The 15,847-nt window shown below is 36.8% G+C and overlaps 1 protein-coding gene across 3 annotated transcripts in view; it reads right to left on the reverse strand.

Annotated features, from left to right (window-relative positions):
- Nucleotides 1-4,043: 4,043 nt before the first annotated feature.
- Nucleotides 4,044-15,847, reverse strand: part of RB1 (RB transcriptional corepressor 1) — a 132,875-nt gene continuing 121,071 nt past the window's right edge. For 2 of the 3 annotated variants that reach the window (XM_081215121.1, XM_081215122.1), the window contains 7 exons: nucleotides 14,872-14,976; nucleotides 13,917-14,030; nucleotides 13,655-13,818; nucleotides 11,724-11,754; nucleotides 9,095-9,237; nucleotides 8,533-8,582; nucleotides 4,044-6,405 (listed from right to left, as the gene is read on the reverse strand). In XM_081215121.1, coding sequence (XP_081071247.1) covers nucleotides 6,332-6,405; nucleotides 8,533-8,582; nucleotides 9,095-9,237; nucleotides 11,724-11,754; nucleotides 13,655-13,818; nucleotides 13,917-14,030; nucleotides 14,872-14,976 — 681 coding nt within the window. In that variant the 3' untranslated portion in view covers nucleotides 4,044-6,331. Of the gene's footprint in view, nucleotides 6,437-8,532; nucleotides 8,583-9,094; nucleotides 9,238-11,723; nucleotides 11,755-13,654; nucleotides 13,819-13,916; nucleotides 14,031-14,871; nucleotides 14,977-15,847 lie in introns of all 3 variants that reach the window. The other variant, XM_081215123.1, reaches the window with a different exon arrangement.

Below are 15,847 nucleotides of genomic sequence, written 5' to 3' on the forward strand. Positions count from 1 at the left end.
ATTTTATTGGGTTGGCCAGAAAGTTCGTTCTGGTTTTTTTCCGTAAGAGGTTACAGCCTTACACCATTTGTCTGTATGTTTTGGTAGGTTAGCTGTTCTCTCCAGCAAAGAAACATTGGGGCCTGGGTATTACCAGTCGCCGTCAGTTCTCACAGTCAGGCGTCCACAGGCTTCATTTCCGACTCGTTCTCCTCACCCCACTATGCTCGCTGTCACTGACCAAAAAGCCTTTATATTTTACAGTGTCTTCCCAAACCTTCTCTTCCTCTTTCTTGCCCTTTTCTGACAGGGTCTTCTGAAGTTCCTCAATGCCTTTTTCTTTTATGAACTCATTTCATGGAAATACTGGACCACCCAAAGGGAACAGGTAAGTTTATTTAGGGATGAAAAATGGATTACCTTCCACGAGACTCCCCAGTGGGTCACTGCTCTGCCAGAGTACACGTTAGTAAGAAGGGGTGGGTGGAGTTTTATCTAGATTTCCTCTAAGCTTGTTATGTGTAGGTTGCACTGCTCTGTATCTCCGTGCTGTCTATCTCTGGGCACAACAGAATAATCTATGAAACTTACAAAATATAGATTCAGGGATTCTAACTCAGTATGTTTACAAAGCTCCACAAGTAATTTTGATGTTTAGCCAAGGATGAGAATCACTGGTTTAGCTCTTAAAACCTGGGATGCCAAACAATAGGGAAGGGCTAATTTTAGACGAGTTGGAGATGACAGATGAGTCCCGTGGTTACATCTCTCTGAAAAAACATGCTTTCTCTCTGGTCTTTGAGGATAGGCTGGCCATCAGTGCTCTTATATGAAGGATAATATCACTTTATTTCCTTCATTTCTAACAGATGAGTGTTTGTAGAGCTCAGAAACCCTAAGTTTAGTCAGGGATATGTGAGAGGGAAGGTCCATTTTCATAATGACACTACATCAGAAGTCAATGGATCCGTTAAGTTCATCTTACATTTTCCATCCTTAAGTTTTGTTTCCTTTCTGCTCACACAAGAAATTCAGTGTTTTAGTGCTTCCAATATAATTTCACCCAAACTTACACAGAGAGAGGTTTAGATTTTACAGGAATAAAGTAGCATCCTCATCTGCTGAGAGTGGTTTGTGAAGATACCATTCAGTGCTTTTTAAAAAGGGTTAAATGTTTTCATCTGAGACCTGAAGAAACTGCCAGTCATTCTAGACCATAACCTGGTGAGTGTTAGACACAGAATTCTTGACCAGTGATAATGAAAAAGGCAATTACAAACTGCATAGTCTTATCTAATGAGTCCTCCCTCTGCTATTATCACAGCAGACAGGTTGGGAGAACTGTAAAGAGAAAGGAAAAGCCATACTGTACTGTCATTTTTAATTCAGTCTTTGCCAAAGCATAAAAACATAAACCATAATGACTTCCTCTCACTAAATTCAGTTAAAATCATAACATTTTCTGTTTAGAAAGTAACTGACACTGGTCTGTGGAATAAATTTAACTTTCATAGTAAATTGCCATCATACGTCAATACTAAAGTGTAAGTATAGTTCCAAGATAATGGACGCAAAAAAGTATTTCTAAGAATAGATGACTATTCCAGCTTCTTATTAAAAGAGTTGTTTTAATTCCTTTCATACATTATACAGTGTTACTATATTTCTATTTAAGACTCCATACTTGTGGAAATTTGCTATATCTAGAGGCAAGGTTTCAGGTTGTCCTGTAAAACATTTATTTAGTCCAAAGGAAAATTCTACTGAATAAATCCTTGCCAATGCCATGTACGCTGTCTGGCCCAAAAATGAGGAACAAAAATATGCTTCTACAGGCAAGTTTCTAGGAAATCATCCAGACGGTAATAGAACTGATACTCCCCACCGCCCACCATTTGTACCAGAAAACTGTAATGAATAAAGTAAATACTGAATTTGAACTTGTCCCTTTCATTATAAAGAGCTTTAATTACTGGAATACTAAATTAATCTCCAGAAGTGATCAGTTTTCTATCATCCAGACTAAAAATTTTTAATGTTATAAAGGCTGCTTGATTCTTCCCTGACCTAAGAGACTGCATTTCATGGAAGATCCGCATCCAACATAAATACAGTCCACTGAGGTATGCTTGCTCCTTTTCCTGCTGGAACTTCTTTATTTGCCTTTCTTCCTTCAGGGACAAACATGCTGCTGTTCCAGAAGGAGGGACTTCTACTGTCCACCTGTTTTTGAGAAATCGTATTACTTCAACTCAAGATTATCCCTTGGTACCAGATGTGTTTCTTAATTTTTTTTGGAGTTTAGTATGATCATATGGTACATATATTACATAATACGTGATACCTAAGCAGGGCCTAGGTTAGATCCCCCAAATCAGTGCATTAATGGTGAAACGAATATTTCCACTAAGTGGGATAAAGCCTCTCAATAGCTCTATGCCAGTCTAGGTATGTTTTTGATGCCATATGACTTTTGGCACCAAACACACAGAACCACTTGGTTTTGAAAGCTTTTTGGATTTCACAACTGCAGATAAAGGACTGCAGACATATATATATATATATATATATATATATATATATATATATATATATATATATATATATATATATGTGAAGGATGCTTGGTAGGAAAGGCCTTTATAAACTCTGTGTTAGATGAAAAGAGATACTTGCCCCCCCGCCCCGCCCCGACTCCTTTTCTTAAAACTCTCCATCTTACTATGACATCTTATGTTTCCTCAGACACACCCGACGCACACCCACCTCTGAGCACTGGCTTTTCCTCTCTGTGTTCTGTTCTACCCACTCTGGTGCCTGGCTCACTCCCTCACCCTCTGCAACACTTTGCGCAAATAGCACCTCGGCAAGTCTTGCCCTGACCACTCTCCTCTAAGTGTTAGAACTCTCCCTGCCTGACTCCCTGTCCTCCTCCCTGGCACGTCTTTCTCCACAGAACTTAATACAATCACATATACTATATTCCTCATTTATTTATTCGTTTGCTCTCTTTTCCCGAAACTAGAATTAGAATGTAAGTTCCACAGAGAGGGGGAATCTTAATTTGTTGTTGTATCACTTACATTTAGAAAGTGCCTGAAATACAGTAGGTACTCAGTACATGGCATTTCAAAGAGAAAGAGAATATCGTTTCTACATACTTGGAAAACATACAGAAAACATACCTTTTTTCCCCCCTACATACGGGCTTCTTCTAGATGCTAGAACTACAGTAGTAGGTAAGACCAGCCAGGTTGATGCTGGGGTGGGTAAACAGGCAATAGGCAACCCGAGTAAGGCAGTTTCTGATGGTGATGAATGCCGTTACACTTTTGAAGGAGAGTGGCACAGTACAGAGGAAGGATTTTAGCTTGGGTGTCAAGGAAGGCCTCTGAGCTGAGCCCTGAAAGACAAGAGGAAACCAGCTAAGCAAAATCCTGGCGGAGGAGCACCCTGGACAGAAGGAACAGCAAATATAAAAGCCTGAGGTAGGGATGGGCTTGGCGTCATAAGAGCAGAAGGCCAGTGGGGGTAAAGCACAGTGAGCAGGGAGAAAGTAGCCTGAGAACAGGACGGAGAAGAAGGTAGGGGCTGCTTCCCAGGCTGCGATCAGGAGTCTGAATACTTCAAGGAGAGGAGCAAAGTGAATCAATTTAAAGGGGTCTTTAAGGAGTAGAAAGGTAAAGAGGAAAGAGAGGGAAGTGGAAACCAGTTAGAATTCTTTAACGGTGGTCCAGACAATAGCTAATAGAAGACTCAGGTTTTTATCTTAAGCAAGTGTTCAGTAACATGGGAAAAGACTAGGGTAGAAAAGGGTGTTTTTGTTTGATTTTGGTTTATATTTTGAGAAGTTGGGTGGGGAGGAGGGGTAGGAATCAACAGTTCTGTTGGCTATGAGAGCTCTGACCTCCATGAAGAGGTCAGGGCTGGAGAAATACATTTGGGATTCATCAGCATATAAAGCCCATTCTTAAAGGCTAAGAACGGATGAGATACTAGGAGAGAATTTAGATACCGAAGAGAACATTAGTGCATTTAATACAAAGACCACATCAGACCATTAAGACTCTTAACAACTAATTTATTTAAAAATAGACAAACTATTGTTAATTGTAGAAAATAGTAACATAGCGATTTTAAATGTACAGTTTTAACCAATACAAAAAGCAATAAAGCAATATCTGAAGCCTTATTTAAGAAATCTCAATACATGATCTCTGAAGTTCCTTAAGTTCTGACACTAATTCTAACATGAACTTATTAGCAAAAGACTCAGAAATGTGGTAAGCCCCTGACCTAAAAACTAACTGATTTGTTTGATATTCATGCAAAAATGAATGAGGAAATGAGATAAAGCTTTCTAGTGCCTTTGTTATCAAGATAACTGACAAAAAAAATAAGTTTGCAACTTAACTGAGCACAAAATAAAGTTTTTTCTAACAAGACCAGGTTTCTTTTTAAAAAGAACTCTGAGTTTAGACAAAGTAATTTTCCTAAAAGCTAGTAGATGCTACCTTAAATACCACCTAATTTAAATTATACCATCTCTAAATAAGTTAATCACATAAGATATTTAAATACACCTTTAGGTGTTGGAGGGGGGAGCGCCTCTTTTCTAATGCAGCTGTTTTAAATTGAAGCTTTTGCACAAAATCAGAGAGAAACATTAATGCCTAACCCAAAGACCTTTCGTTACCTGCATTTTGGATGAGAAATGATGCGGCTTTGAATATGCCAGTGTTAGACCATGCTGAATTAAGGGAAAAAAAAAAAAAAAAAGGACAACTGCTAGTTCAAAAGATACATGGAAGACATGTACCATTCCAGAACAAACACACCCTCTTCCCGCATTCAGGAGGGCAGAGTAGTTGCTGAGATGTAATTATATAACTCTCTAAGAAAAAAATTAAGGCTCCTATAGTTAGTCTGTTTGTGGAGTAAAATTATTTTGTATCTTGATGCTTCAGGACCCAGAAACGTTAGAAAGTGCACTTGGGATATACTGTATTAGGGTCCTCTGTAGCAAAGCTCTAGCTGAACACTTTAGTTTCCAAGCACTAGATGGGTACTTCATGAATTCAGTGATCTGAACGGTATACAAACCAAGAGTACTATTAATAACTCTTTATTTTAAAACATGAGTTGGATGAAGAATCAATAAATTTTTACAAGTCCTGAGGTATGAAATCTGTATCAGTAGTATGACAGTATCTCATATGTTTATACTTTGCTTTCTGTTTGTATTTAAAAACTAATATTTATAAAACAAACACACAGTACATCCATTTAGTTTCCATGAGTAAACTAAAATCTAATGTGTAAAAATTAGTAATTTTCCCCTAGTTTCTAATATATGTTTTAGCACAAGAGCTCAGGATCATTTGGGTGAATGGGGGCAGTCAGCCAAATTACATTTGGAAGACAAGACGCATTTTCTAAGGGTGTTCATGTTAAGTTAAAAAAATAAATATAAATTAATAAAAATAAGAGCAAACATCACATACATGCCACAAGAGAAGACAAAGTACTCAGATAGGCACAGGTTGTGAGGACTCTCACTCCCAGGGGATCCTGCCACCATTTGTAAAGCAGAGCAATTATAAGTAAAACCCCTACATACGAACGAGTTCCATTCAGAGCGTGCTTCATAAGACCAATTTGTAAGTCCAGCGAAGTTAGCCTAGGTACCCAACTAACACAATCGGCTATATAGTACTGTACTGTAATAGCTTTATAATACTTTTCACACAAATAATACATTAAAAAACAAACAAACACAAAAAATAAAGAAAACATTTTTAATCTTACAGTACAGTACCTTGAGAAGTACAGTAGTACAGTACAACAGCTGGCACACAGGGGCTGGCATCGCCTGAAGAGGTTACTGAGAGATACTGACTGGAGGAGGGAGAGGAGAAGGATCTGAAGGATCATCAGCAATAGGGGACGGAAGGCAAGCTGCAATTTCACTCACGCCTGACATTAATGGCACAGGTTCTGGTTCCTTGCTGGATTCGAGTGTTCGCATCTTTGAAAGTTCGTATCTTGAAGGTTCGTATGTAGGGGATTTACTGTATTTTGGAGACGGAAACATCTGCTACAGCTTTTTAAATGGCAGGACTGGCACAGGATTTTCAATCTTGTACAATAACAATGCATGTGCTAGTGACTACAATGTTGTAAGTGGCTTAGGAATCCCCTGCACAAATACTCAACTGTGCTATCCACAGAAAGAGCTGAAGGTATGTATCAAATGTGGCCGTAAACAGAACCTGGGAGAGCTCTACAGTCAGATCTGTGGGAGACGATGAAGCCGGAGATGTACAGGGTGCCCACCAAGGTCGCGAGGTCCTCACTTGTCTTCCCTGTTTGAGGTATCCGTGCTGTCATTCATTTTCTGCTTTTGCATTCGTGTTCGAGTAGATGCTAAAACAAGGATGAAGAAATGTTAATAGCACTGAGGGTGCTGCGTAAGCTGGTAAAGGGCTGCCACATATGTTATGCTTACGCCAAACTGATGGAGCCCAGGGCCTCGCAAAAGCAGTGGTTTCGTTTTTTAGATCATACATCCCCATCAGCAAATTTTTTTCCAAGCATGTACCACTAAAGTATGTATGTATGTATGTATGTATGTATGTATGTATATGTGTCTAAATTATAAGACACACATACCCCAAACATTAAAATAGATGAGATAAAGACAAATATCCTAATAGTCTCTTTATGTACCCCCAAAAGGTGGTCTTACACACACCCAGTGTGCCCAACTTTGTAGACCACTGTTCTAGAGATGATACGGTTAAGTTTGGCACCTGAGCAAAACAGAATTCTGGGCTGGTCAGCTGAAGTGAGTGTTATTCTTCATAAAGCCAGGAATTCCCTTGTGTTTGGAGACCCGCTGCAAGTACTGCAAACACATCAGCTCACGGCTCATTTAATTTGGACGTGGACATTTAAAAATGTATTATTAATTACAACACAAAACCAGCATGCTTCTCTTAAGTAATTTTAAAAAATCTTAACTTGATTTTAGAGGTGGGCAAAGGCTCTTCATAAAGTAGCACAAAGAACACTCACGCTTGGTAAAGAAAGGAGTGACTCTAAGTCTCCCCTTCCGGCCCTTCCACTCTGAGCAATCTAGCACTGTGCAATGACCTTTTTCTGAATACAGTTTTTTTGAGGAAAGCTGAAGAGCAACCTGGAGAATTCCTTATCCTTATGGGTTAAAACTCCTGCTACCTCTTCTCAATTTTCAGCTGCACAAAGGCCCTGAACTTCAGCCTGGCAGAGGGAATTCATGGTCATAGCTAATAAGTGTGTCACTGCGAAATGTACTGACTACAGCAACTGAGCTCTTCTATAAGAAAATATACACGTTTTTACAGCTTTCTGCTCCTTTTAAAATGCATATTTGTGGGTTCCAAAATGCTTCCACATGTTTTTAAGGTCTGATTTTGGTTATAAGCTTCATGTCTATTTTCATGTACTGGGGGGAAAAGCTACAACTATTTAAAAGTTAAAACAGGAGTATATTAGTTGATGTAAAATCCAAAAAGAGATCCATTTATAACCACCAAATTTAATTTAGTTTCAATAGTACTCTTCAAAATAATACACATAGAAATATGGTTTAAAAAATCAAAAGTATTTTTAAAAACACTTTATATTTCAAAGTTAGTATCTACAGAGACATATTGAGAGAAAGCCCCTTTTTAAAAAGTCACATTTTAATTGGTACTGTTCTTAATGATATGTCCTATGACCTAGGAATGACAGCTTTAATTCTTATTATCTCCTAAATATTTGTCTTCTTTCCAAGACCCAGCTCTGTTTCCTGTTAATGGGTCTGGCACCAGGTTATCGGGAAATGTCACCCTCACCCTCACGGCCACCTCTCTAAGACAACACGTAGCAGTTAGTGCACACTCATCTTTTTCTTAATGTGCTTCCCACCTACTATACTTGGGTTCATCTTTCGTAGTGTCAGAGCAGCTTAGGAGAGAAGTCCACCTGCCTTAACCTTCCAAACATACGTCACTCTGTATAACTTGGAAATTGCTCTTGTGTTCTTTATCAAAATTCTGATTTCCAGTAATGGAAATCTTTTGTTTAAAATAAGTTCTAAAACTTGCAAATTAGGAAAGTTCAGTAATAGCAGAATAAAAGATTATTCTTTAAATAAGGGTGATGATGTTTATATATGCTAAGTTTATAACATTCTTGCCTACACCCAATACTCTTAAATAAAGAGTACCTCATTACAGTTCTGCTATCCTAAAATATTTTCTAACCACAGCCATTCGTGTTGAAGATTTGGTTTCACTTCTTGGTCTTCCCGCACAGATTTTAGGAAGGATGAAGATGACCTTCACTTTGCATAACACATCTAATCCATACAGGCTAGTAAATAACACATGCGTGACCGAATTATATCTTGAACGCATAAGCAAGTCACTAATTGAAGAGATTCTATAAATTTATTCTTTTATAATGTGAAAAGGCTTTCTGCAATGTAAATGTTCATTTACATAAGGTGAAATGATAAGTACTTACTCATTTCTGCCAGTTTCTGTTGAAATTTGGACTCCCCTGGGAGATGTTTACTGCAGATTTAAAAAATGCAAAATATTTCATATGTATATGTATAAATGAAAACCTCAGATTTCCAATAACTATGTTTTCAATGACTTTTTATGCTCTTACTTTAGCGAGTAGCTTTTAATTTCAAAGGTTTATAAATCTAACATCTAAAATATAAATGTCACAAATTTATGATCCTAGATATTTTTTCAGTGGTTCTTATGAAACACAGTAGCATTTTTCAAGAGTAAGCATTTTAAAATTTAATGTTAATCAAAACTAACAAAATTTTATCAATAGCTTTGTAAAAAAATGACCAGATTTTTAACATCTGATATTTTCAATGAATTTCAGTAGATTTACATGGTGCTTTTAACTTTGGGATGCAGTCACACCTATTATTCTGAGCAATCCTCATAATTTCCAAATAAAACTGGCATGAGAAGAACTGGTGTAAGTCGGGAGTAGGGCTGGCACTCTGGGTTCTCCTGATGACCAGCTCAGCTACTGAAAAACATTCTAACGCGGCTCCTACCTTCCATCTGCTTCATCTGATCCTTCAATGTCAAAGCGCAGTTTTTTCAGTGGCTTAGGAGGGTTGCTTCCTTCAGCACTTCTTTTGAGCACACGGTCACTGTTACACACCATTTGATTTATTTTCTGGAACTTCTCAGAAGTCTGCAAATTATGGAATTCTTTATTTTAAATCATTAAATGCCGCCACTTTGCAGTTAGCAACCCCTAATTGTTGGTTTGAGGTGGGTCAAAAATCAGGCAGAGGTGATATCTGCATTTTAATTTTCTGCTTTTATGGACCAAATAAGAGATATGAAAAATGTTAAAATCAGACTAACTGCACCTAACTCTGCCCCAATTAAATACCTGCTATTTTCAAACCCTCCTGTGTCTTCCCAACAACTCTGATGACTACTCCAAAAGTCCTAGTTCCTCGTTTCCAGAACCTACTCACACACAAAACCAGGGCTACTTCTCAGAAGCATGCAAAGTTGGAACAGCTTCCTGGAACCTTATTTTTGACAGATTTTTTTTTTTTTTCTTTTTAGAGCACAGCATAACCGGAAAGAATGTCACAGGAATTTAATAAGCGATGTTTAGTGAATAATAATTTTGGACTCACTTTATGGGTATCATGTTGACAAGTCATACTATATATTTGAAGCCATTATTGATGTAGTAGTATTTGTTGATATCCTAACTCTAAAAGTTTTAAAATAAAATATTAAATATCCAAAAAACTTAAGCATTTGAGTCCATCCAAGTATTACTAGAGATGATCTGAGATATTTATCTCCTGAGGGAGAATCCTTTCACAGCAAAGAAAGCTTTGGTAAGAAATACCAAAGGGGGTACAATATCTTATTTTATCCAAAGGACAAACACATGGAAAAACTCTATGTCTTGTCTATCTATTTCAGAACCAGAGTGAGGTGATAATCTCAGTGATGTGGATTAACACATTTATTTGAACTCAAGAATGAAGTCAGACTTTCTGATAGAAATTAAATGTGATTTGACTGATTTGACAGTAAGGATTAGCTTTGCTAATTATGCTTTATTTTCCAAAAATTAAATGAACTAAGTTTCAAAAATATTAAATGCAAAACCAGATTTTGAAGGAAAATATATTTAGAGCACATGTACAATATGATAGAAACAAAATTCTGGGCACCTATTAAATTTATAAGATTTTCAGTTGTCAGCTTTAAAATATGGAAGTACATATAACATTTTCTCAATTCTTTTAGAGGCTATGGCAAGCAAAAAAGTTTGAAGACCACTACTCTATACTTATCCAGATCCAATCCTATTTATGTGGTCCATATCCCCTTTGTGAAGCCTGACAGCTGCAGCCTATGCTGAGCTAAATGTCACAGCATTTACTATTTGTAACAAACATTTTAACATTTGGTCTTTTAGTATACAAACATTTATGGTTCTCTAGTTATTTCATTTGGGGCAGTGCAGCAGGCAGATGCTAGAATGGCTCTCACTAATCCTCATCTCCTTGAGTGTGGGTTGGACCTGGTGGTGACTTGCTCCTGACAAAATAACGTGGCAAAAGTGATAGAAAGTCACTTCCAAGATTACAACAAGACTGACTTCCATTTTGCTTGTTTATCTCCCTCCTTCCCTGCCTCCCTCTCTTGGAGTCCTTACTCTGGGAGAAGCAAGCTGCTATGTTGTAAGTAGCTTGTCACCCTACGGAGAAGCCCACGTGTCAAGGAACTGATGGCTTGGACCAGTAGCCATCAAGGATCAGCCAACAGCCATATGAATGAGTCTGTGAGAGGTCGTCCTCCAGGTGAGCCTGGAGATAACTGCAGCTCCAGGTGACACACTGACTGCAGCCTTGTCCAGAGAGACCCTGGATCCTAAGCCATGCCTGCTTACCGACCCACAGAAACTGAGATGAAAAAGGTTTAAGTTACTAAGTTTGGGGGTGATTTGTTACACAGCAATAAATAACAAATATAGGCAGAGGGGTGGGTGGTATGAAAGATTAATAGTAATGCACACTGAATAAAAAACTGCTGAATTAGTGATGGTAATGAAAGGCCAGCTAGAGTAGTGGGTTCCCAGACTAGAATAACCATTTCAAAGCTAAGCTTTCCCCTGCATTCCTCTGGAACAAAGACCACCACAGACTCTGTCACTTAGGGGCATGTAACCAATTCCTTATCAATTTAACAGGGAAAGAATATCCTAGAATTTGGAGAGGAAGAAAAGCAAAAGTGTGTATATGTATAGAAGGAGACCAGTGGGTAAGGACTGGCTGGTGACATTTGGACACAGTGATTACATTTTGGAGTATCTTATTTCAAATTAGTGAATTTCAAAGCTGTTTTTTAAAACATTCCTTTGAGATTATATAATGCATATATTTGTATGTATATACATGAATGTATACACACACATATATAATCTCAAAGAAATGTTTAGAAAACAACTTTGAAATTCACCAATTATGAATATGATTTAAAATTAAATCTGATTTGTAAATAAATGATATGTCTTCTAAATTCTACGCAATATGCCTGAATGAGGTGCTTGAATAATAGCATTTGTAAATTCAATTATAGAAATTCTCGATTTCTTTTATAGTTAGAGTGCATACTATTGTATTTCACAGGAAAAATACTCACCCCAAATGATTCACCAATTGATACTAAGATTCTGTCAAGTTAATATAAAATACAAATTAGTAATGCAAATCATATACAACTGTGCAGAGGTGAACATACACACGTCATTCTGAACTATCAGGAATACCAAATCAAAGGTTTCCTCTACCCCTAGAACCACTGACAAATTATACTCATTAGAGACTTATTCTGGTACTGCTAGTCTAGTCAAACACTGAGCTGGTTCCTCAGATTTTTTAAAGCAAGACCTGCATGTCTGCAAGAACATATTCTGCCACTGTTCACATTTAAAAAGGGTAAAAGAAAATTTTAAGTTTATCCATACTTAATTCTTCATAAATCAATGACTAAGTTAGCAATTAAAATTTTTCACATTTTCTCATTAAAAATTCAAGTTACATTTGGCAAAAACTTATATGTGATAATCAGAATTCTAATTAGGATCTTTATATAGTATAGTAAATATATTTACTATATATAGTAAAGGCTAGTTAACAATATCCTAGAATCAGAAATCTCTTATTAGTTTGTCCTTGCTTGAACCATATAATTTACGCTCCTGATAATAAACGTGAAGAACAGCATTAGCCTGACACAACAAAGATTTGATCATATGTACACGGAATCAATAAATATATGGATTTTATTGTCCTCCAATTCTTTGATAAGTGGCCATCATTCTAAATATTGATATATTTGATTTAACTAAATATGCTGAATACGTGGAGTGTTAAGATGCTCTCTTAATACCTGATCAATGATTTATCAGGATTTTCAGAATGTCACTTTTTTGCTAAAGGACTCCAACCTGGAAGTGATTTAACTAAGATCAGCAAAAAGCCATCATTATCAGCATAACATGGGTTAATTATCACCATTAAAAATTCAGCTAAGTATACATTTTCATGTGTACAAATTAGACATGGTGTGGCATCTCAGCAACTTATAATGTAATTTGTAGATATCAGTACACAGATACTCAACTATAAGAACACCAAATAAACAGAAGACGATACAGGGGCACATGAGAGCATTTATATCATTTGCCAACTATTTTCTACTTTTTCTTTTACTGTAGAGTTTGAAATTTTTATGTGTGCATTATTTATATAATTAAACACACCACACGAATGTTTTCTATAGGGTTGATATATCCCCTTCTTGTTTTTCTTGCCCATTAAGTACAACTATATGGGCTAACATTTTCTGAGACTTTACAAGCTAATCTGCCTCCACTTTATTCAAATAAAGTCAGTTTTAAATAGCCCATGATAACACATAATGAGTCAACTGAAGTACTTCAAAAGCCAGAGAGCACTTGCTGTTGGATGTGGAAGATAATATACTGATTTGTAGTTGCACAGGACCTTTCATCTAAGAATTTAAAACAGTTTCACACTCATCATTTACCTGAGCCACAGCACCCTGAGACCTGCCCAAGTTAATACAGAGGTCACAGGCAGAATTAGGGATGGACTTCTAAAGACTTAACTTACAGTCACCTACATTTAATCAGTCATCTACATTTTTATAAGCAAGATGAACACATCCACAGAAAGAGTTCACAGGACATTCAATAAACTCCAGAATAAAAATTCTTAACCAAAAGTAATCTACTTTGTTTAGCAGACTGGCTACTTACAAAAACATGAGAGTGACTTGAAACTTATCATCACACTGGTGCTCAGACTGTTTACAAAAGAACAGACCCCAGCAGCCAGGAAAGCTGATGACTAAATGTGCAAACCTATCTAAGTAAACAGATTACCTCCCCACGGACCCCCAATTCTTATCACATCACTTAATATAAATGAGGAAATTAGGGTCTCAAATCTAGCTTATTTTAAATGAAGAAAGCTTTGTGTTCTTATGCTTGGATCAAAATAAGCCCCTCTTATTCTTTACCACTTCCCTAAAAAGAAAACACAAACCTTGATCTTGGAGTCATTTTTGTTGGCGTAGGCAGACCTTCTGAAATTTTATACGGATTCTTCAGGGGTGATATGTAGATGTTCCCCCCAGGAACCCGTAAAGGTGAGCTAGAAAACTTGTAAGGGCTTCGAGGAATGTGAGGAATTGGTGACAAGGTAGGGGGCTAGAGGAAAAACAAAAAAAGTAGATTACTTAACGTTTTAGTGAGATCCACTGCTTTATAATTAGATTTTCCCAAACAAAGGATGCTTTTTAACATACCCTGGTGGAAGCATACTGCAAAATATTTGTTTTCAGTCTCTGCATGAAGACTGAATTATAGAATACGATAATAGAATCATACTCCTCTTCTCTGATCAAAACACGTTTGAATGTCTGAGGAAGAAGAGCAAAAACACTTGTTAAATGAATTTGGGTATTTAATTCCTTAGATTTTCTTTCTTTTTTTAAAAAAATTAATTAATTTATTTATTTTTTGGCTGCATTGGGTCTTTGTTGCTGCGTACAGGCTTTCTCTAGCTGCGGTGAGTGGTGTCTTCTCTTGTTGCGTAGCACGGGCTCTAGGTGCGCGGGCTTCAGTAGTTGTGGCACACAGGCTCAGGAGTTGTGACTCAGGGCTCTAGAGCTCAGGCTCAGTAGTTGTGGCTCATGGGCTCTAGAGCGCAGGCTCAGTAGTTGTTGTGCACGGGCTTAGTTGCTCCATGGCATGTGGGATCTTCCCAGACCAGGGCTCAAACCCGTGTCCCCTGCACTGGCAGGCAGATTCTTAACCACTGTGCCACCAGGGAAGCCTAGATACTCTATTTTAATAGTTCATAATACTATTTAAGAGTAAAAACGCATATTTTACAGGCAAAAACAATCCGAAAAAGCCACCTTAGGCTTGGATTATAGCTGCTCTACTAGCAGTGAAATGTCATAGATATATACAATATGTTTTTTATATATTTGTGTAAAAGTTTATTACAAATACCCTGCTTATTGTCAGGGATATAGTATTCCTTATTTACTTTATAATATGAATTTGAATACTAAAGTGTGTTAACTTCCCAATTACATTTTAGTTACAAATAATTAACCAATAATACAAAAGTAAAAAGTTGATATGTAAATTTATATAATACAGTCAGAACATATGATATAATTAATGACTGAAGCTATCCATATTATAGATATGTATATATCTGGAAAATTCTTACCATGGAAAATTACCTACCTCCTGAACAGCATGAGGAAGATCTTTGTATGCTGTTACAATGATTTTGAATTTAAGGTCTATATTCTTCACTTTGCATATGCCATACATGGAACACATCATAATCTATTAAATAAATGTGATATAAATATAGTCAGGATTTTGTTGCATGGTTGTACTTTAAAAAACACTGTTATCTTTCTTTTAGTTTCAAAAAATGGAAATTTAATTTCCTACAGAATTATCTATTCCTATCCTGAGCTCAGTTTGAATGTACATGTAAAGTATTTAAAGAACAGAATGCAAATAGCCAACTCTCAGTTATTCAGGACTGATCATCTGGTTTGTAAATAACCCTAACTTTGGCTCCTGTTCCTTAAATGTTTCTCAGAAGAGAAAAGTTGAAACTGGAATCTATTAACTGTTTAACTAGCGCTTAAAAAAAAAAAAGCCAGGTGTGAAAAGGGTTCAAACTATTAGATAAAATAATATTGACTATACTCAGCGGTGGTGTTAAGGGAGATGCAGTAACTGGAAGGGGGCAGGAGACAGTCTTCTGTTGACAATGTTCTGTTTCTTGATTTGCTTTCATAGATGAGTTCAGTTGATGAATTTACATTAAGATGTATCCTTATGATATATGGATTACTCTATACACATATTACATTTAAAGAGAAGGGTATTTTAAACATAAAAATAAAATTTGAAGTGATTTTCTGTGACTTTGAAACATCGAACTTTCTTAATTTGTCTGAATTTTACTACCTAATTTAAGAACTGATATTTTCTGCAACATTCTTGCTCCCATCTACCGCCAAGAATACCTACTCAACATCCCTTGTTTATCATCTTAAACAGCCCCAATACTACTATTTCTCCCGTTTAGAATGCCATCCAAGTATCCTCTTTGCTAATTCACACTGTTCTCCTATTTCAATACTTTACCTAAGGTACCTCTCACAAAATCTTCTTGATTCCAGATACCTAATCTCTTTAG

This window comes from Mesoplodon bidens, assembly GCF_964165515.1.
Source record: "Mesoplodon bidens genome assembly, chromosome: 17".
NCBI classification, from domain to species: Eukaryota; Metazoa; Chordata; class Mammalia; order Artiodactyla; family Ziphiidae; genus Mesoplodon; species Mesoplodon bidens.